This window comes from Bos indicus x Bos taurus, chromosome 4 (genome assembly GCF_003369695.1).
Source record: "Bos indicus x Bos taurus breed Angus x Brahman F1 hybrid chromosome 4, Bos_hybrid_MaternalHap_v2.0, whole genome shotgun sequence".
NCBI classification, from domain to species: domain Eukaryota; kingdom Metazoa; phylum Chordata; class Mammalia; order Artiodactyla; family Bovidae; genus Bos; species Bos indicus x Bos taurus.
In genome coordinates, this window is record NC_040079.1 from 26,992,646 (window position 1) to 27,015,471 (window position 22,826).

General features: G+C 41.2%; 2 protein-coding genes across 3 annotated transcripts in view; one reads left to right on the plus strand and one right to left on the minus strand.

The window, feature by feature from the left end:
* Positions 1-5,151, plus strand: OPN1SW (opsin 1, short wave sensitive). Its single transcript, XM_027539068.1, has 5 exons — positions 1-1,221; positions 1,518-1,686; positions 2,000-2,165; positions 2,583-2,822; positions 3,733-5,151. Exons 1-5 carry the CDS (start codon positions 867-869, stop codon positions 3,850-3,852), a joined length of 1,050 nt encoding a protein of 349 aa, XP_027394869.1. The 5' UTR covers positions 1-866; the 3' UTR covers positions 3,853-5,151.
* CALU (calumenin) overlaps positions 4,921-22,826 on the minus strand; it is a 23,385-nt gene continuing 5,479 nt past the window's right edge. Inside the window, exons 2-7 of one of the 2 annotated variants that reach the window (XM_027539071.1) lie at positions 20,365-20,596; positions 15,105-15,298; positions 11,219-11,385; positions 10,961-11,021; positions 8,940-9,139; positions 4,921-7,301 (exon numbers count right to left, since the gene is read on the minus strand). In XM_027539071.1, the coding sequence (XP_027394872.1) occupies positions 7,197-7,301; positions 8,940-9,139; positions 10,961-11,021; positions 11,219-11,385; positions 15,105-15,298; positions 20,365-20,585 (948 nt within the window). In that variant the 5' untranslated portion in view covers positions 20,586-20,596 and the 3' untranslated portion in view covers positions 4,921-7,196. Of the gene's footprint in view, positions 7,302-8,939; positions 9,140-10,960; positions 11,022-11,218; positions 11,386-15,104; positions 15,299-15,371; positions 15,566-20,364; positions 20,597-22,826 lie in introns of both variants that reach the window. The other variant, XM_027539069.1, reaches the window with a different exon arrangement.

The following is a 22,826-nucleotide window of genomic DNA, read 5'->3' on the forward strand; positions in this document are numbered from 1 at the left end:
TCTCAACCACTGGACCACCAGGGACGTCCCCACGCAGAGTTTAGAGTGGAGCTGGGGTCACTGGGGTGGGCTTCTCAGAAAATCAGGCTAAGAGCTGGGCAGGTCTGGGATGGGCAGAGAGGAGGAAGTCTGGCCGCTGAGGCACTGCTGAGTTAACGGCAGGGGCAGGTGTGAACGTGGTGTGAGAGGGACCACAGCACACCAACCTGGACCTGGCTGGGGGAGTTCTGAGCAGGAAAGATTCCATCTCTGGGGAGACTCGCCATGAAGAAACTGGCAGCCTGGGATGCCTTAGACCTCTAGGCATTGTCGAGTTGCCCCTGGACTGTTCCATGAAGGCTGTTCAAGAACTCTGTCTATCCCTTACCCTTTCCTGCAGCCTGAGGCTGGCTGAGCCCAAGACCCCTGGAGAGGGAGACTTAGGGGGGACCTACCACAATGGGGCAGATGGTGTGTAAACACCTACATGGATGTAGTGGTGCCTGAAGCGAAACGAAGAGGCTTGCCTTCAACAGTTCCACTCAAAGGGAAAAAGAGTGGTGGAAGGGTCTTCATTAAATATGGGTCAGCATCTCCCTACTGAGTCCACCCTTATTTATTCCAGCCCGCAGCATCGCATATCTGGATTCTGTGAGCCCAATCTTTTATCCTCTGAAGAACACACAATCGGCTTTGGGGCCACAAAAGGTTTAGGTGGGGGTTTGGGGTCTCTAATCTCAAACTTTGTCCTTAGGAGGCTTAGGATCAGTACTGATCTTTCAGGGAGCCCCAAAGTGGCTTTGGAGGAGAGGGTCTTTGGCAGGTGGGGGAGAAGTGATGGGGGAGGATGATCTATAAGAGGAATCAGAGGGGGTGGGGGACATCCCATGAGCAAGATGTCAGAGGAGGAGGAGTTTCTTCTGTTCAAGAACATCTCCTTGGTGGGGCCGTGGGATGGACCTCAGTACCACCTTGCGCCTGTCTGGGCCTTCCACCTCCAGGCAGTCTTCATGGGTTTTGTCTTCTTTGTAGGGACGCCACTCAATGCCACGGTGCTGGTGGCCACACTGCGCTACAGAAAGTTGCGGCAGCCGCTCAACTATATTCTGGTCAACGTGTCTCTGGGGGGCTTCATCTACTGCATCTTCTCTGTCTTCATCGTCTTCATCACCAGTTGTTATGGGTACTTCGTCTTCGGCCGCCATGTCTGTGCCCTGGAGGCCTTCCTGGGCTGTACAGCAGGTACTGCAGGCGAAGGGAGCTGGAGAGATGGGAAGGATCCTGCTTCAGGATGGGAGCCAGGGGCCAGTCTGTTGGGTTAGAGTGGACCCCTAAAGAGGAGTCCGGGGGGTAGAAGTTTGGTGTTCTTTTGAATGCTGAGGTAGAGAGCCACCCAGAGGTCTGAGCAAGTCCCAAACTCTATTTCACTCTCCAGTCCAACCCTTCCTCTCTGTGCTTTCTCCACACCACCTGTATTCCACTCTGCCTGCTAGGATGAGTGGAGTTGTTTACCCCATTATCCGCCCATTTCATCACAGGTCTGGTGACAGGCTGGTCACTGGCCTTCTTGGCCTTTGAGCGCTACATCATCATCTGTAAACCCTTCGGCAACTTCCGCTTCAGCTCCAAGCATGCCCTGATGGTGGTCGTGGCCACCTGGACCATCGGTATTGGTGTCTCCATCCCACCCTTCTTTGGCTGGAGCCGGTGAGAGTGCAGGGCAGTTATGCTGACTTAGCTAGAAGCTCAGGTTCTCAGGGTGGGAAGAGTGGGGTATGGTCATTGATCTCTAATTTTTAAAGAGCTGGAGGAATAGAGAAGGGAAAGGGCTGTGGGAGACAAGTGCTAAGGTTTACTCTGTGGTTGGAATTGCTAAAGGTCGGCTAGTGAGGACAGAAAGTACCCTCTGCCTGACATAACTCTGGGTTCTAAGCAGAGAACACAGCCCAGGAATCTCAGCTCCTACTCTACCAATTCTTGCTGTGAGCCTCACGGTGAACAAGTGCTTGGTCCCTTGCAGATTCGTCCCTGAGGGCCTGCAGTGTTCCTGTGGTCCTGACTGGTACACCGTGGGCACCAAATATTACAGCGAGTACTATACCTGGTTCCTCTTCATCTTCTGCTACATTGTGCCTCTCTCCCTCATCTGCTTCTCCTACTCTCAGCTGCTGGGGGCCCTCAGAGCTGTGAGTGGCTTTTGTGAGGGTCAGGGAGGAGGGGTCACAGGGCTCTAGATGAGAGGGAAGAGTGGGTATGTGCTCTAGAACACAAAACACCCGGAAATGTCCACAGCCAGGGTGAGGGGTATCAAAAAACAGTGCAGGAAGCAGGGACAGGGAGATGAGGAGATGAAGAGTGAGGTGGAGTCATCCCAGCTCAGATGTATCGAGAGATGCCTGTGATTCCATCCAGTATCACGGACTGGAAAGAGAGCTGGCTCCATCTTGCCTTCCTCAATGAAAGGGGAACAGAGGAACTAGGTCAGAAGGTGGGACGGCAGAGAGACAATTAGAGCAGATGGCCCCCTTGTTGAAAAACGTCCAGAGACTTGGGGGTTCAGGGCCAGGGAGCAGAAGGCGTGATGTTTTCTGCGCTCTTTCCAGGTTGCGGCTCAGCAGCAGGAGTCAGCTTCGACCCAGAAGGCTGAGCGGGAGGTGAGCCACATGGTGGTGGTCATGGTGGGATCCTTTTGTCTCTGTTACACACCCTACGCTGCCCTGGCCATGTATATAGTCAACAACCGTAACCATGGGGTGGACTTACGGCTTGTCACCATTCCTGCCTTCTTCTCCAAGAGTGCTTGTGTCTACAATCCCATCATCTACTGCTTCATGAATAAGCAGGTAAAGTTGTTCTCTTTTTAAACATATCTGGGGCTGTGCTGGGTCTTTGTTGCTGCCCACAGGCTTTCTCTAGTCGTGGTGAGCAGGGGGCTTCTCACTGCTGTCACTTCTCTTGTTGTGGAGCACGGGTTCTAGGCTCGGGCTTCAGTGGTTGTGGCACGTGGGTTTAGTTGCTCTGCCTACCCCAAATCCTGAATTGAAGCTAATAACCCAAACTCAGACAAATCAAGGAGGGTTCCTGTCTTATAGAGCCAAACACTCTGCTTTGAGATTTTGTTTCCTCAGTTCCAGAAGTGGATTAAAAACTAATGAGGAAGCTCCTGAGTATTAACAGAACTGGCAGTCCTTTCCTAGTTGGGAGCACTTTCTAGTAATGGTGGGTGGGTGGGGGTACAGTGGGGTCACTTTTGACAGTGCTCTCCTGGCTACCCACTCCAGTATTCCTGGGCTTCTTGTGGCTCAGCTGGTAAAGAATCTGCCTGCAATGCGGGAGACCTGGGTTCAATCCCTGGGTTGGGAAGATCCCCTGGAGAAGGGAAAGGCTACCCACTCCAGTAATTCTGGCCTGGAGAATTTCATGGCCTGTATAGTCCATGGGGTTGCAAAGGGTCAGACACAACTGAGCGACTTTCACTTCACTTTCCTGGGACGGGGTGCTTTGTGAGGTTTCCCAACAGTGAGGCCTCAGGGTTAGCCAGAACGTGTAGAGATTATTATTGTAGATCCAGGAGTGAGTAGAGTTAGCCTGGACTAGCCAGCTCTCAGGATTGAGAAGACATATCAATACTGCTCGAGGAGATCCCATGTATAAGGCTATGGGGATACAAAGATCTTTTTTCTCGCATGCTTCCTGATGTTACCTCCTCTGTACTGGTCTGCCAAGGAGACTATCTGTGCTCTTTCCCTCTAGTTCCGAGCTTGCATCATGGAGATGGTGTGTGGAAAACCCATGACAGATGAGTCTGAGCTGTCTAGCTCCCAGAAAACCGAAGTGTCTGCTGTCTCTTCTAGCCAAGTTGGCCCCAACTAAGGAGCCATACTGGCCTGTGTGCAGTGAGGACTTTACATTTGAGGACATTTCTACTTTCTCTGTCAAAAACCAAACCACTATCAACATAGAAAATGGGAAGGGGAGTGATAGCAACTTGAGGGGTCAGTTTTCCATTTTCCTACTATTTCCTTCCTACCTACAAAGTAACTGCTCCAGCTGGGTCTTCTTCAGACCACCTCAAGGGCCACTGCCACAGTCATCAGCTTCTACTCTTAAGTGGCACAATTTACACCGTTTGGAAAACGGATTTCTATGTACAAGGCAATTGTAAAGGAGTATGGCTAATTTTTCAGTGTACAGACAGTTATTTTCCTTTTCAGGAATTTTTTTTCCCTCCTGGGGATCCATTCAAAGATGACACATTTTGAATCAGAACGAATTTAGGAAAACACCTTAGAAATGAGACATTAAAAAAAAAAAAAAAAACCCTTTAGTAGCTTCTAAATATGAGTTTGAAAGAACTTTCTTATGTTGTCACTGCCAGTAATCGCTATCACTTTGACAAGCCCATAAATGCCTGCACCAGCATGAATTATTCCAGGTGCTTCCTCCCCCATGCCCCGACGTCTCTTATTTGGTTAAACCGATTTATCTGTCTTAAGCTGTGTATTTACTAAAGTCAATAGTTCAACTCCCTTCATGTTCTCAAAATGAACTGGCACGTCTCAATACTGTTTATAAACTATACAAAATGTTCAAAAAACTGTTTTACCTTATATTCTGTCTCCCTACTCCATGTAGGCCTTTTTGAAATAAAAATCAAGATGAATGTGTGTACATTCAGAAATGGCTGTGTTTGGTATCAGACAATTATGTAATGAGCAGCTGGGCTCCTCTCCAGTTACATGGCCTAAGAGAAGCAGAGAAGGGTTATGGCTGTATAAGGATGCTAAAGATTTCAGTAACCAATTTGGGAGAAGGTAGCAACTTCTCTGGGTTGGGGTGGGGTAAACCTTCTAGGAGAGGTCCATTTTCTGTGACATTTTATAACCCCATAATTCTAAGCAAGAGTTCCATTTCTTAAGAAAACAAAGGACATACACACCCTTCAGTGAATGTAAACAGTTTTATTTAGAAACAGATAGGTACCTGTTTGCATTATAGAATATAAAACTTGGTTTACACTCTATAAAAAATAATAACCAGTATCCAAATTCAAGACAGCTAGCATTCACAGAACACACAATGTGGGTGTGTAGCTACTGTTCACCAGCCTCAGGCTTGATTTAAACCAAAAAAAAAAAAAAAAAATTCCAGGAGGGTCATTAGAGATTAGAGTACAAATGCTTACTGATGAGCACCCAGCATCCAGAAGTCGCTATCTTAGCAGATGGAGATTTGCTTTCTAAGTGCATGACTTTAACATAAGGCCTGGGTTCTCTGTACCTAGTGACCTGCGAGGCTCTCCTGCCACACAATTTGCACTGTGCCCTCTCCAAGCAAGGGTTGGTGGCATTATTAATTATCCCCAGTCTTCTTAACAATTCAAGTGGGGAATCTGGAAGGCCGAGAATTTCCATTTCCTTATATGGGGGTTCAAAGAATGTATCCACTCTCAAGAGCTCAATGCAAAGGCCAGGGTGAAGTTACGTGATATCTGGCCTTTTACCAGGCCAAGGAGCCCACCTGAACATGATTGTGGAAGACCAAAGGATACACCTAGGTTCAGATTATAATAATCACCCAGCACCACCTGAATGTATTATCCAGAAAGATACATGAAATAATAAAGGTTATATATATATATATTTGTCTTAGTAACCTGAGGGCTAAAAACTTGGAATACATAATTCTTCTCAAAAGAGGTCCATGTGTATGAAAGGGACCAAAAAAAAAGGCAGTTTCTTGTTATGTAAAATATAGGTGAGTTGGGAACAGAGGTGGTTTCTTCAGCTCTTTCTACAATGTTCCTCTCTTTGATAAGGACTGACAATGTTGATCCATGATAAACATTTTTTGGCAGCGGGGAGATGGGGACATAGGGAGGGATGGGTCTAAGGCAGGAAGGGTGAGCAACGGTCCTCAAACCAAAGAGTCCTCTCATCTCTGAGCCTTAGCTCAGCCTCTTCAGCTGACACAGAAACAGGCCTGGTAGTAAGTGGTTAGCATTCTGAGGTATGAGGATCCCTGGTAAATTCAGCAGCATGTGGTTTTCAGCAATCAGCCCACAAGGTAAGAACACTGCAACCAAGCCCCTAACTAATACTGCTATTGAACCACTGTCCAAAAGAGAAAGGGAAGAAAAAAATCCCCACCACAACAGGAGGTTCTAAGCTTTCATTTAAGGTGGTCCAATTCGTCTGCTTTCTTTTTATCTTAGGGTTTCTTAAGAGAATCCTCATTCAGTGACCGTTTCTCTCATTAAAGGCACTTTCAATGACACAATTGGAAAAGCACATTTTGACTGCAATGAAATCAAAATTAGTTCCTTGGAACACCTGGGGAAATAGAAGCTGAATGGGGCACTGACTGATTGAATAAAGACAGGCTTGAGCACTTCAATAGACGCACACCCAGAAAAAAGCATGTGCCCTAAGAACACTTGGATTTTTTCTTTAGTTTTCCAGCTGTTTCTATTTATATCTCTGTAAAGAGATCACACTCACTACTTGATTGATATTCAAGACACTGGCCCCAACTTTTCCCACCACAGCTGTGCTTGACAAAATTAGCAAACAGCTAGTCTTACAGGGAAGGGGGGGAAAAAAAGGATGAATGAAATAAAGTCGATTCAAGCTTTCTTATAGCACAGGGATCTGTCCTTGCCCAGATAATGCTAGGACCTGGACATGAAGCAACTGAATGGAACATGCGGCCCCTACTACTTATGAAATACACTTATCAATAGGCAAGTTTAAGTGTTCTCTTTCTAAATAGTGGGGAATATTTCTTCCCTTTCCTCTCTCCTGAACATTTCTTATTGATCTCAGGCTTAAACTTAAGTCAAAATTATAAAAAATTACATGATAAGGGTTGAGAAAGAGAGAAGGGCTAATGTTTGCCTACAAGTGTGAGTTGAGGATGTTGATCCTTCATATCATACTCCCAACCAGAGAACAAATACAAAAATAAACACACATGTTATACATAATACAAAGTGTAAATCTACAAACACAAGTGTACTAATTAGAGTTGTTCCTCAGAAGCACGGTTTCCCTCCTGTCCCTCAGAGAGGAGGAGGAATGGGGACGGGATCATTTCTGTTATAACTTTTCATGTCTTAAAAAGTTTGTAATAACAGTCTCAGTAGCGCAATTTCATGTGAAACCAGAAGCTGTAAAAATAAATTATTTTGAAGAAATGTGGGTTCCTCTGTCTGCAGCTCAGAACTCATCATGTCGTACTAAGGCCTCACCAAAATCTGTGGCCTGGCTGCCCACAAATAAATCATACTTGTCAACAATCTCCTCCTTGGTAAGCTTGCCATCCTAAAAGCAGAAAGAACAGTGAACTGAGGCGAAATATAAGTTCCCATTTCAAATTTAGAAACACTGCTATCATATAATAGGGGATCTAAGAATTGTCAAGATTTAAGATTCTAATTCCCACTAAATTAAATGTGAACTCAGTACTCATGGCCCATCCCCAACACACACACACACGGAAGAAAAGAGCAATTAATATATTTCCTTATCAAGAAGGTTAAAAGGATGAAAATAATACAGCTGAATAGGACAATGCCAGCGGTATGGGTTTATTTCTTGGGGAGAAAATGCTCCCTTTTCAGCAAAATGTGGGACACCTCCTAGATATGGGTAAGAGATATTTAACAAGAGCCAGGAAAAATACTTCAAAGTGAATCAAGTCACTGTCTAATAGGGACAATGAAATCTGTTACTATCAAGCATAGTTTTCAACTCCAAAATGTCCTGCTGCTGCTGCTGCTAAGTCACTTCAGTCGTGTCCGACTCTGTGTGACCCCATAGATGGCAGCCTACCAGGCTCCTCGCCCATGGGATTTTCCAGGCAAGAGTACTGGAGTGGGGTGCCACTGCCATCTCCACCAAAATGCGCTAGCTACCAATCAGATTCCAGACAGAACCCCTAATGGAGGTCCAGATCTTATCTCAAGAATTAGCTAGGGCAGATTCCCAAGGGATGACTATGAGTTTCCTTTCCTCATGTCTCAGCACCTGGCTACTGAAGAGACTGAGCAAGAACTCAAAACAGACTGACCCTTAAAAAGGCTCATCGATAAGAAACTACATAAAAACCAAAGATTAATCTAAATAAAAGAACATTGAGAATTCTAAAACCCATCTTTAGACTGATTTTCAGTCTGCTCTAAGGACAATGTTCTCTGAAAAAGGTGACAGGGCTCAGTAGTAACACCACTGTTTCAATGAACCAAATGCCTTCCGAGATAATTGGTCAAGGACTGATGCTGAAGCTCCAATACTTTGACCACCTGATGTGAAGATTTGACTCATTGGAAAAGACCCTGATGTTGGGAAAGACTGAAGGCAGGAGGAGAAGGAGACGACAGAGGATGAGATGGTTGGATGGCATCACTGACTCAATGGACATGAGTTTGAGCAAGCTCTGGGAGTTGATGATGGACAGGGAAGCCTGGCGTGCTGCAGTCCATGGGGTTGCAAAGAGTCAGACACAACTAAGCGACTGAACTGAATTATAATAGAGAAAAGCTGATTTATAAGCTACAACAAGCATACTTGATTTAAGAAGGAAATAATCAGCTTTGAGTAGGCAAAGTGAGACTGTAAAAGGTAAAAGAACAAAGGAAATAACAACAAAAAGGCAAAGAAAATTTCTTGGGGTTCCAAAGATAGTGGATGAGGCACACTGGGCACAGGCTATACCCAGAGGCTCTTGCTGAGGCCTAAATTCCTCCAATGCTAAGAACATTGGGCAAAGGGATTTCTAAAACGAAGAGAGCATAGAGCCAGTGCTGCCCTGTAAGTTTCAGTCGCCAACTTTAGCTCCATAGCAGACTTGGACTAATTAAAACCTTAGATGCTCTATGTACATTAATAGGAATTTTTTAGGCAATCTCCTAGAGACAGACTTGGACCACTGCTAGATTGCTTGGGCCTAGTCAGGCTTACCTTGTTTTGGTCTGATTCATAGACCAGGTGCCTGGCTTCTGCCTCAGCATGGTCATAATCTGAGGGGAGAATCCAGTCTTTGGTCTCTTCCTTATCCATCTTTCCATCACGGTTCTTATCTCGAAACTCAACAAACTGTTCTCTCTCCGTCTTGACCCACTCTGGCTCATCAGCATTTCCATCATGGCTGTACATATCACCTGTATGAACAGACATCCATACATAAGGTGGGTGTGCCTTCTCTCAAAGCCTGCCCCATGCAAATCTGATCTGACCTTTCTTCCTCACTCATTAGTTTGGAATCTCACAGGAAGTTATAAGGGTATTTTAGGTTGGAGAGATATTATGAAGTAAGGCATTTTCCTGATGATCTTGCAAAAAGAATATTTCAAGCTATTGGTCTTGAATGATATGAGCAAAGAGAACTGTTTTAAAAAAAGGCAGAAACTGGGATTTTCAGGTGGTCCAGTGGTTAGGAGTCCATCTACCAATGCAGGGGACACGGGTTTGGCCCCTGGTCCAGGAAGATCCCATGTGCTACTACGGGGGAACTAAGCCTGAGAGCCGAACTGCTGCAGCCCACTTGCCTAGAGCCCGCGCTCTGCAGTGGGAGGAGAGGTCACCACAGTGAGAAGCCCAGGCACTGCAACTAGAGAGGGCCTGCGTGCAGCAGTGAGGACTCAGCGCAGCCATAAGTATTTTTTAAAATGCAGAAACAAAGGGAGATGACTAGTGTCAAGAAAGGTAAAGACCAACTTTCGTAAGACACCTGTTCCCTGCGTTCCATTTCACTACAAGGCAGTTAATTAACCTGACCACTAGTTTTAGAAAGATGTGGTTGTAAATCCTCAGGAAAATCTGAGATGTAAAAGTGTCTGTAAACGTAAAACAGTCAAACTGTCTACAGTCAATGCCTAAATATACTTTACAATGTATCTCTTAAAATAATGGGCATTGTCTTATGCTTTCTATCACATGAACTGTGAAACAATTTGGTCAACTACTTGGTAAGAGGCAGCTCCTTTTTTTTAAAGCAATGTTTAGGGACTTCCCTGGTGGTCCAGTGGTTCAGATTCCATACTGTGGATGCAGGTTCAATCCCTGATTGGGGAACTAAGATTCCACACGCCAGCAGCGGCATAGCAGAAAAAAAAGAAAAAAGCTGTACTTGAGAGAAACTGCCTTGAAGGTACAGCATCTAAAGTAAACAACTCGGAATTCCCTGGCAGTCCAGTGGTTAGGACTCCACATTTTCACTGCCAAGGGTGGGGTTTGATCCCTGGTTGGGGAACTAAGATCCCACAAACTGCATGGCATGGCCAAAAAAAAAAAAAGGACAAAAGGAAACAAATTAGAAAACCTCTACAGAAACTACGAATAGAATACAGAGAAAAGGAAAGACGAAGAGGAATCATCAACTCCTGGTTGCTTACTCACCCAAGGGTCTCTTTTGTTCTGTTCCCTAGTTGCCTAATACCAGCCTAGGTCCCCTACAACTCCTCAGTGCCAATTCCACAGGGCAGCTGGGATGCGCTATTTTAGTGTAGTCCACTACAGCAGCCACTGGCTGCTGAGGAAAGGAAACGTATCTAGTCCCATACTGTGTAGCCACAGGCTATGAGGAAAAAAAACGTGGCTAGTCCAAACTGAGATGTGCTACAGTGTAAAACTTTTGAAGACTTGTGTGAAAAAAGAAAAAAAAAAAACCCTTGATAATGTGGAAATTGTAGTATTTTGGAAAGTTAGATTAAATAAAATACAGTTTTGAAGTGAATTTCATCTGTTTCTTTTCATTATTTTTGATGTGGCTAACAGAAAAGTTAAAATTACATTTGGGGCTCACATTCACATTTTGATTGGCCAGTGCTACTCAACACTTTATCATGACCCACTATTTCCCATGCTGGTCTGAGTTAATGATGTGCTAAGAGTTGACCCATGGAGTAGATTGTTTTTATTGGTGAACATATCTTCCAAAGTTTCCCAGGTTCTTCTAAGAAAAACACTAGAAACAGACTTACCAATATACTCCTCCAGATCAATGAAACCATCAGCATTCTTATCTATATCTTCCATTGTTTCCTAGACAGAAGAGAATAATTAGATCTAGTATTTGGATGAATTAGTTCAGGCAATTATTTAGGACAAGTAACTGTGCTTCATTAAACACACACGTATGTATGTGTTAATGTATATCTATTCAAGTATGGTTAAACCATAGGAAAGAGTGTAAGCAACAAAAGGAGAAGTTTCCATTGAGAATCCTCACTCTCACCCACCTGTACTACTATGTCCTTCATGTAGTCATACTCCTCAGGGTGCAGAAAAGCTGTGAATTCCTCCTTTGTGGCAATCAGGTCTCCATCCTTGTCTGCCATTTTAAACCTCCGCTCATCTCTAACCATCATCTGTTTATAGTTAAATCCATCATCAGGGTCTGGATCATCTAGGAAACAAAAATTTAGGTCAAATCTTAAAAGACTTCCAGAAAACATGAAAATGTATGGAAATCAATTTCCAAGAACAATAAACCTAGCATGGAAGAATTAACTTGGTTACTCAGGGAAAACTACAGCAGTCTAAAGGCATTCAGTTTTGGTGATCAAAGACTACAAAGTCAGGTCTGAGTTGAATGTAAATTCAACATGGAACCCTGGCTCTTGGCCTATGTGATCCGTTACATAAATGCTTCATTGTTATCAATATCTAGGCTACTAGAGGGCTTCAGTTTTCTAGTTATATCCAAGGGGCAGTGATGGCTCTAAAGTCACATGGTCTGGGTTTGAATCCTAACTCTACTACTTCTTAGCCATGTGACCTTGGACAAGCAACTTAACTGTGCTTCAATTTACTCATCTGTAGAATATAGACAGTAACAGAGTTGGCCTCACAGGATTGTTACGAGGTTAAATAAGCAAATAAATAGAAGTTAAGTGCCTCGAACACTGCTTGGCACAGACCTGGCTTTTAATACATGTTAACTATTGCTATGTTTAGGAAACATTATTTAAACATTTATTAAACATTAGGCTCTCATTAAGAAGCCAGATATCAAAGGCCTTCTATCCCATTACAGGCCATTTAGATTCAATACCAGAACAGCACCACTCTGAAAGGTCACATTTTAGTTTCTTTTGTCAATTCAGAAATATACCATGAAATACAAGTTCAGTTCACTACCCCCACTTCCTCCATTTTTATAAAATCCTAGAAAATGCAAACAAATCAAGTTACAGAAAACAGATCAGTGGATGCCATGGACAGGGCACGAGGAAGGTGAGGACTATAAAGGGACACAAGGAAGCTTTTGGGGGTAATGGAAATATTTAATTACAGTGAGGGGCTCACTGATGCATACAAATATGGCAAAACTCATCAGTTGTGCATTTTAAATATGTGCAGTGCAATAAACTGTATGTCAGTTATACTTCAATAAATCTGTTACAGAAGATAATATTAGATTACAACCAAATTGAATTTGGACCTATCTGTTAGGATGCTGAACTGCACAAGCAATAGTTATTGTGGCTCAGCTGGTAAAGAATCTGCCTGCAATGCAGGAGACCTGGGTTCGATTCCTGGGTTGGGAAGATGCCCTGGAGAAGGTAAAGGCTACCCATGCCAGTATTCTGGCCTGGAGAATTCCACGGACTGTGTAGTCCTTGGGGTCGCAAAGAGTCGGACACAACGGAGTGACTTTCACTTCATTTCCTAAGAATCTAGAAAAATGAACTTCAAATTGAAAAAATGTGAAGGAGTTCATGGCAAAAAAGGGGGAAAAACAAAACAACTTTTCAATCTGAGTTGCTATATGGACCAAAATAAGATAACACGTGAAGATATTTTGAAAAGTAAAAGACACCACATTAAAGGTAAGAAATGATTATTCCCAAAACATACTGATCAAATAAAAAAAGATATAGCACTAGTTTTTATTAACAAACAAACAAACCCACAGGGCCCCTTACTAACACTACACTACTGACTTTTGATATTGTAATTCAGTCTTTCCATACTTTTAAGTACAGTCAAAAACAACAACAATAAACTATTGCTCTATTTTGAGTTAAGCAACTTGAAGCTTCATTCTTTGATGAGGTCAAAATTCAGTAAGACAGTTTACTGATTAAACTGGGGCTTTGGGGACCCTATGTGTATACTCAAAGCCATAATAGATTAGAGACTGAGAATTTAAGGAAAATACTACTTCACTCAGATACTAAGTCATTTCTTCTAAACAAATCATCAGTACAAACTATGTAACATAAATAAGATAACAGAACTTACATGTTAAGAGTAGATTCTTAGCTGAGAGCCCTCTTTCCTTAAGTAAAACTTGGTGACTAGGATCACACACACATATATGAGGATGAAGAAGAAAGCTACAGAACTGTATTTAATGACTAAACTCGCATGTCTATCATCACTGCTCAGAGTGCCCTATCTGTCCTAAGCACCAGTTTACTGGGCCAGCTGGCTTGCACACAGTGAAGGGTAGGCTCGTGATCTAGTTTTGGTTTTGGTATAGACAGGGCAGATCTTAGCATCTCATATTTTACTTGTGGCAGAGATGGGGTTAATGTTCCTTTTGTGGAAAGTAGGTATTAAGACAGACCCTAATTAGAAGCTAAGATGATTTCTACCTTAACTCAACTGAGTCAAGAACACATTTTCACAAAAAACTCCTCAGCACTTTTGGAAGGCGCCTCCTTACCCCAGCACTGTCCACCCCCAGGCCGCCAGGGAAAGATGCCTTATAAAGACATTGTTTCTCCAGCCAGTGCTTCAGCTCATGCAGAGTCTCAAGTCAGTAGAAATACTCATTACATTGAATCATTGGCCCTGTGAGGTAACAAAGCTCTCAACAGATTTGTATGCACATAATCATAAAAAGAGTTTAAAACTCCTTCTGGACAGTGAGTGCCTAGGTCTGAGCTGAGATTTAGTAACACATCATTCTGTTGAGATCACCAATTGCCTACCCAGTACTTTGTATTTATAATTAATCCCAAACACATCATGAAGCTCTGGGTCTCAGACAGAGAGCAAGAAGCATGGTTGTCTCTCTATCTGCACTGACTTTTTAATACATGTGTTCTTAATTGGGAGGAGGATATGTTTGGTTCTTGGCTAAGTGTCAAGCATGAGAGAGGTGGCCACTCTTGTCTCAGGAATGAGAACAAGCCCCACACAGAAATAAAAATCTGTTCACCAGAAATGCATGCAGTCCTGTAATTAACACGGACAGCTGGTTATCCAATGGGGGGAACAGACCATCATACAGTCATTGCCTGTTAGTGATGGAGAACGCCTGCTTTCACCCAGAAATTTATTTCATTTCCAGAATAAAAATGCAAGAAGTAACATTTATACATTCTTGTTTCATCTCAAACTGTGACCACGTACAAAAGAGGAATATCACTAACAAAAACACCCTAAGTCATCAACTTGGTAAGATCGCCACCTAGCATTTAATAGCAGGCAAGTGGAATAAGTAAAAGAAAATTACTAACAGGTGGCCCAAGCATACAAGCTACCAAAACAACAAAAAGCAATCAAAGTCACATTGATTTGCCTCGAAGCATTTGCAAAGCAGGCTAATAAACTCATGTGTCAGAGAAAACAAATGGGAAATACTCATTTCTAAACTTCAGTAAGCAGACATATTGAAATAGTTAAATTTCATCAAGGAATGCCATTAGACTTGATTTTTATTTTAGCAAGGGAAGAGAGTAATTTTCCTCCTATAGTCACCAGTTACAAAGAAATCTAATTTGGTTTAAATTTCAGGTCCAACGCTTTAATGTGACCATGTCAAGAGACATCTCAAAGCCTCCTGCTTTGCATTGTTGGTACAATGCAGCCTTTTGAACGAGAATTTACTCCAAAAATGGTCTCTTTGAGGGATGTCAGCAAGAAAAAAATGGGAAAATATATCTGAAATGCTAAAAGACGTAAAAGATGTCAGACCTTAGAAAACCAAAATAAAACAAATTTTAAAAAATAAATAATATACAAATTCAAAATTAATAAAGTGAAGGAGAATCAGCACAGCATCAAACTGTCTAAGATAAGTGTAATTCCTTCCTTTCCTTCACTGCTTGACCCATTTGTTTCTTTGACTCAAGACCATGGTCTCCACCAGGCTGACACCTTGCCCCTTACCCAGGTAAGTGCCATAAGTCACGTTTCTGTACTCATCCCAGGAGATTAAGCCGTCTTGATTCAAATCAAACTCCTGCCATTGGTTTTCAACATTGTCATATATGTATTTCTTCTGGGCGTGCTTAATCCAGGATTTCAGCTCCCCCTCCGTCACAAACCCATCTTTATCCGCGTCTATTTTATCTACAATCATTCTACAAGACAAAACAGTTACGTTTCAAGGTGCCGGCTCCACAAGGCTTTTTCCCCCAGAGAGTAGGGACCTACCTAAAACGTAGCCGTAGGTGGCATTTTTATACTCCTCCCAGGAAACGAGGCCGTCCTCATTGAGGTCATGCCCCTTCCACTGCCGCTCTACGTCCTCGTAAATCCAGCGCTTTTGTGCAAATTTAATCCAGTCTTTGAGCTCATCCACAGTGACAAACCCGTCCTTGTCGCCATCTATTTTACTTACAATCTTTCTGTAGAAAATGCAGAGAAATCCAGCAAGAGGTTAAAAGGACACAAGGCTCTGGACTTAGCCAGATGTGTGCTGTGGCCACGGGTGTTGCCCAGGGCTAAAGGATGGAAATAAAAATTGTCTCCAAAACAAAACCGCCAGATGGGCAACTGAAAATTTTTCTCTTGAGTGCCTGTTGCTGCTCTGAAATGAGTCATCCAGATAAGACAAGCACAGTCCATGGCTGGTGTACTTGGAACCAAAAGCAAACTATGGACTATCCCTTTAGAGGCAGGTTTCAGCCAGTGGTCAGAACTTTGGAGTGAATATCCTTTCCTATCTGGGTTCTTCACTCTTAGTATCAAACAACATGCAAATTTTTATATTTTTTCTTTATTGCTCTTAGGAGAATCTCTATTTCTGGGTAAATAATCACAACCACTGACTTGGTTTTCTAAAAATTCAAAAATTGTAACCAGATTTTTTAAAAAATTAAGTCTTTTTTTTAAACCAAAACACTTTTGCTAAAAATATAAAGATATCAAAAAAGTTCCAGGATCAGTTATACCTAAAGTCAAGATTTTTCTTTTAAACCCCAAAATAAGTACAGAGACATAGGCATGCTTATACATTAAAAAAAAAGGGGGCCAGCAGTTATTATACACTATATTGAATTGGATTTTTACATATAACCACAAAAACAGAGAGCTCTGAAGAAGTAATGTGGTAAGAACATACATCCTTGATTATGAGAATGTTAATAAGCTGAGAGGGTTAGGGTGCAGATGATAAACTAAACTACAAGGCTAAAGAATGAATATACTTTGCTCTTCATAAGCTTCTTTCTTTCAGCACTGTCATATTAATAACAGACATTTTAAAAAGACTTTTTTAAGGATTTCAAAATATGTGCATGATATGAAAACTTCTGTTAAAAGATGCAATTGCTTACTTATATAAGCTAAAACTGCCTATGTAAAGTCACAAGAACTTTTTTTTTTTTTTTTTTACAATTTTACACACCAATTATTTAATGGCCTAAGAGCAGTAATATTCACTGACTACATCCTTTAAGAGAGCCAGGAAAAGATCACGTAAACACCCCTTGGCCCTTTGTAGGGAGGCTCAAGTCAAAAGAACTTTAAATCAAAACTTCTAATGGAATTGACACAGTAGAAGTCCATTATGCACACTTATTTCATCACATGGAATATTTTAGAAAGAATTCAAGGGTCAAGAATAAATAATTTTTCTACTGTTAAAAAAAAAACTTCTATTGGAACTGAAATCTTGGCATACCCCTATGCTCCATTGTTTGTAGGATTGAAAAAGACTGTCATTTCCCAGTCTGTATTCTTATGAATACAACATTGGAAAGTGATTAGAATCAGAGAATATAAGTGACACAAATTCACCTCGATATTGATTGATACGCTGTTAGCCACGATTGTCTATTACTTAAATCCTGTAATTAACAAGCATTTTCCTTCAAAGAATCTTATAGTTTTTACTCTAAAATATTTTTTTAAAAAGGTAAAACAGTAAGTGTTAGTCGCTGAGTTGTGTCTGACTCATTGCAACCCCATGGACTGTAGCTTGCCAGTCTCCTCCGTCCATGGGATTCTCCAGGCAAGAATACTGGAGTGGATTGGCATTCCCTTCTCCAGGGGATCTTCCCTACCCAGGGAGCGAACCTGGGTCTCCTGCATTGCAGGCAGACTATGGTTTGAGCTACCAGGGAAGTCCCCTAAAATACTAAGAAGTCACCTCAAATACCCTTCTGCATCTACATGGACATGGGACAAAAATTTTTTTGCAACTTGAATCTGTAGAATCTTAACAATATTAATAAATTAGCTTTTCTTACTCTTTGGGGGGCTGTGCTGTGCAGTACGAGAGGTCTGAGTTCCCTGACCAGGAATAGAACCTATGCCCCCTGCACTGGAGTGCAGCATCTTAACCACTGGACCGCCAGGGAAGCCCCAACAGATTAAGTTTTACCTGTTCAAAAACCTCTACATTATCTATAATGGAATCCAGTTTGTGTCTGAAAGGCATTGGCTACCAAGAGTTCCACTGTACTATTAAGACAAAAAAGGCAAGGTACTTATTCCCGAAAGAAAATTTTAAACTATTATTAATAGCCTAAAGAGAAGCATCACTAAGATAAAAAAGGCATGACTCTTTAAGATGGGCTTTTCCTAATGAAGTTGGCTGAATGCTATTCTATTCATCCCAACAGAAATATCCCAAATGGTTCAATTCAGACGTTAGCAAACTTTTTCTGAAAAAGTCAAATATTTTTCACTTTGTGGGCCACATATCATCTGTCACATATCTTAAAAACAATAGTAAAAATAACCACGCAACTATTTAAAAATAAAAAAGCTATCCTTATCTTTCTAGTTATCCAGCCTGCAGGCAGTTGTCAAAGTACACTGGAAGTGGGCACAGCCTATTTTTGGCATGAAGCTCTAAACTCTGATCTTTAAAAGCCCATGTTAATTTATAAAGCTAATGGTATTGTATTTCTATGACACTGGAGAACCCTACAAATGCATGATGCCACTAAATAAGTATTTACTCTAGGACAGACACAATGCACTTAAGTGGATATTATGTCATTTCTAAGAGGTGACATATGCCTCTACATTTCAAAAGGCGTAAAGCCAAATCCTTTGGCTTTTTAAGAACCTGGGTCAATAAAAGGATTCCAGGAGGGTTCAAAATATTCCAGAAATTTTAAGGATGCAAAATTTTACATATATTCATATACTTGCACTTTACTTTAGTTTTCATCAGACTGCCAAAGGGATTGGGCCTGTGACCCCAAAAAAGGACGATGAACAGCTCTACTTCATTTCTATATCAAAATAAGTGAAAACTTTACTAAGGACCACCACCTCAAATTGGATAAATCATCATGTGGAGGACACATAAATGAAAATTAAGTATATTCAGACTGCTTGGGGTGGGGTAAGGTTGAGAATACACACAGAAGAAAAAAATGTTCTATTTGATTATTCATAAGAAAAAGAAACTAAAACCTGGATGTTAAAATTGTTTTTAAGTGCTTCCTGTAGCTTTTTAGATATTATTACTAAAGATTTAAAAATAGTAGTGAATTTTTGCAACTAGAGGTATAAACAATGCTCTGATTTCCTAATAATCACTGGCCTCCTAGATAGATGGAAAGGGGAAACTGTCGTACCTAACCTCTGGTGTACAGTCACATACCAAACAATGTTCAAAAATGCCATAGTAAGCTACTTTAAAAGAAAAAAAAAGTTCACCTGGAATTCTTGCTTTCAACAGTATATCATCTTATTAATGGGCTATTCGTTATTATCTCCACATGTGGGAGAAGCAAACCAGACTTGGTTCATTCACACATTCCATGAAAAAGATCATTTTAACCATCTTATTCTTATCAAATATGATAAGAATATCACGTGTTGAACTTTTGATATTTACTGAGGACTAAAAGAAACATTTTTTCCTCTACTGAAGGCTGTTAGCAGAGCAATCCCAATACTTGCACAGGGCCAGAACACCGACTGCCACCAAACCTAGAGGCCCTTTGTTATCTGACAGTAATTCTGCAGAGACGTGTGCAGACCAAAATCTAGGCTGGACATGCATGTTATTAACAGGCAAGACATGACGACTGAGAACACCCTCATGCACGCCTATTTTCAGCTTGGAATGTTAGCACAGTTAAGAGATTAAAAGTGAGCACAGTCCTTCAAAGTCAAAAAACAACCTAACAGAAGACTGACTCTGATGCGCTTGTTTTCTCTATTTTCAATGTTTTGGGAAAGTTTCTCATTCTACATGGCAAAATCTTTGATTATTTCTGTCAGTGTTTAAGAATACTGTATCCTTCAGTTGGCAGATAACTCACTGAAAGAATAAATTTATTTTTAAGTACCACTCAAAGCAAACCCTATAATATCTTCTAATCACAGCACTATCCATGGGAAAAATATTTCTGGAAATTCCTATGTGATATAACTTTTCAGACAACTCTGTTAAATTTAGTTCAGAAAGCTACACAGATGGTCACTATTCATTGAAGAGAAAATGTTCACCAATTAACCTGCATTTCCTTAAAAAGCAAGCCTTTGAAAGAACTAAAAAAGACATTCTCAGACTCTCAGTTAGAAATAATCAGCTGGAATTCTACCAAATCAACTATTTAGGTAAAAAGATGCCTTCGGAGAGAGCCACAGAACCTGACTATGGCCCAGCTGTTTACTGCAAGAGCAACACATACTCTGACAATAAGATCACAGCTTAATACAACCTTCTGAAAGCCAAGGTTGATTTGGTTTTGCTTTTAATTAAGCAAATACCCGAGAATGAACCAAAGAGGGTGAAGGACATCCTTGGAAATCATAAACTACAGAAATTAGTCAGTCCAGGGGTCTAATTTGCAGTTTATTATCCACTCAAAGACTTGGCATGGTCAACAACAAAGGTCACAGACTGCTTTTAAAAATTAAAAGCAACAGTGTTGAGAAAATCCCCATGTAACGTTCCTTTGGGATCAAGATGATGCGGTTTAAGCCGAGTCCTACAGTATCTGGCACTTTAATGCAGAAATGACTTTGTTTTGTAGAATGAGGTAAAAACTGTTATTCAATGGAGAAATGAGGAAAGAGATTAAATTTTAGCGGTAGCAATTCTATGGTTAGCTTTCAGCAGATGTAGTTCAGTACAGCTTTACTGGGTGACTGAGATAGAAGAGGAAAAAAAGAATGAGTTGGTTTATAAAGAAAGGTCATTACTCTAACTAGCCCCCTGCGAGCTGGCACTTACCCAAGTCTTTCCTTGCTCTCTTCTGGTGTCAGCTGATCAAAGGTTTTTGCTTCTTCGGCACCCAAGAAGGCGTCGTGGTCATAATCGAAACTCTGAGCATCATTGTGAACCTTGTCACTGAGCTGAGGCTCATGATGTACGCGGTCCTTCTTTTCTGTGGGCTTGCTCAAGGCAAAGGCCGTGCACAGGGACAGGCACATAAGAAACTGTCGCAGGTCCATGATAACCAGATCTTAAAGAAAAAAGAAAGGCAGTTCAGTCAGTATGCTTAATAATTCAACAGGAAATTAAAAGCTCAGACCCAGTAAAATTATTAATGACATCATCCTAAATACAATTATTTAACCCATAAAAAAGTATGCTAGAATATGAGACTTTCTAGTTTTACTCCGAGAAATTTTCACCACTCTCCTTCGTCTGATTGTAGGCTGACAAGGAATTACAGGAACAAGGAATTACAAGGAACATCCATCTTATAAGCAGTCTCCCTTTATGCAGACACAGAAAACGAACCTGTGGACATAGAGGGGACGTGACTGAGCGTGCATGCATGCACATGCTTCTGAAAGCTTATCAATGTTCTTTTTCATGCTATTCCATCAAAACACCCAAATCACATACAAAGATGCTTTAATCAATGATGATATTTTATGATTAAAAAATGAAAAATGAACTAAATCAAAGAATTAGTAAATATGTATTAAACCACCACTACCACCACAAAGTAGATATAGTGACTGTTACATTCCAGAAAAGTCTATAAAAACAACAAAAGCATGTTGCAAAACAATGTCAAGATCTCATTCATATAAAAAGCAAAAATCAACTAACCTCTCCAGGTTGCTTATGTTTGCATAAAATATAACATATATGCATGAAAATGGTGTGGAAGGATAAGCATTTATCTATAAATAGCAACAACGCCCTAGGCTGAAGAAGAGATGGGGGTGGGGTGGTGAGGCTGGGATGGAGAGAACTTTAATGCTGTACTCTGTTGTGCTATCTTCCTTTTTCTAAATGAGTACAGTACCTTTTTGTGTGTACTTTTTAAACAATATGATAAACATTAATTTCATTGTTAGGTAGCATACATTTTCAAGCCACTTCTCCTGACTGGAAAAGGAGACATATTTATTCTTAAGGAAAAAAACATATATTTATTCTTAAGATACAAACGCTATTTTTCAAGTAAAATAACACTGCCCAAGGAGAAAAACACTCCAGGCTACTTCAATAATTGAACTAATCAATCAGATCAGTGGAAGAGTAGAGAGAAAATTAGATTTAGTGGCTCTCTCAAATGTCACAGTGAGTATCTCTTTATTTTAGGACAAAATGAAACTTTCACTGCAAACTACAAATAATTCTTTAAATAAAATTCTTTAGAGATAAGGAATGAGTTTTATGCTGTTATTCTGTGACATATTCAAATGATATCTATGATGTTAAAGGCTTACAGAATCAAGTAAAAATCAAGAGTCATAGCAACAGTATCTTCCTTATGCCTATTAACAAGGTGACCTCACATTTAGGAAAATTTTATAAATGACTAATTACATCCCCAGAATAATAGCCTACCAACTCTTGCATAATACCTGACAGCTTTTGCAAACTGCCATTGTTATAATATAAATTAATGCTTAAACCTGGGAACACTATCAGGGCCTGGGAGGGATACTGTGTCAAGTTTTGATACTGTGTAACATACAGAAATGTAACAGATTGACTCATTGTGATTTAGAGGGAAAACTACATTTAAGATTGAGACTTAACATCTTGATCCAGTGATAAAAGAAGAAGGTCAGCGTAAAAGCCAAGTGCTTCAGCTTTATCATTTATCCATCTCTCTATCCTTTCCCTTCACAATTAAACTCAATCCTGCCCCTCTACAGGTTCCTTCATTCTGTCAATCAATACTTCTCAGGTCTTCATAATCCAAAATCAGTCTTTCTCAGACCGCACTATTACTTCAAGAGTGCTCTTCCCTGTTCCTTCACCCACATAGTGTCCAGGAACTCTTGTCTCTGTTTCCACACCACCTACTGTCTCCCTGCAATCTAGGTTTCTACTGACTACTGATGAAAGTGCCTAAAAACATCACCAAGGACTACCTACCAGACAAAGCAATGGTTTCACCTTCATCTCTCTGCAGTGGGCAATGAAAAATCTGTACTTTAGCAGATATTTAAAAATATACTTTTTGTGCCCACGTATATCAACTCCTGGCTGTTCGTGCTTGTGCTTAGTAGAGTTTGACTCTGCCAGTAGTGTTTGACTCTCATGGACTATAGCCCACCAGGCTCCTCTGTCCATGGAATTTTCCAGGCAAGAATAATGGAATGGGTTGCCATTTCCTCCTCCAGGGGATCTTCCCAAATCAGGGATTGAACCTGTGTCTCTTCCGTCTCCTGCATTGGCAGGTGGGTTCGTTACTACTAGTGCCACCTGGGAAGCCCCCTTGG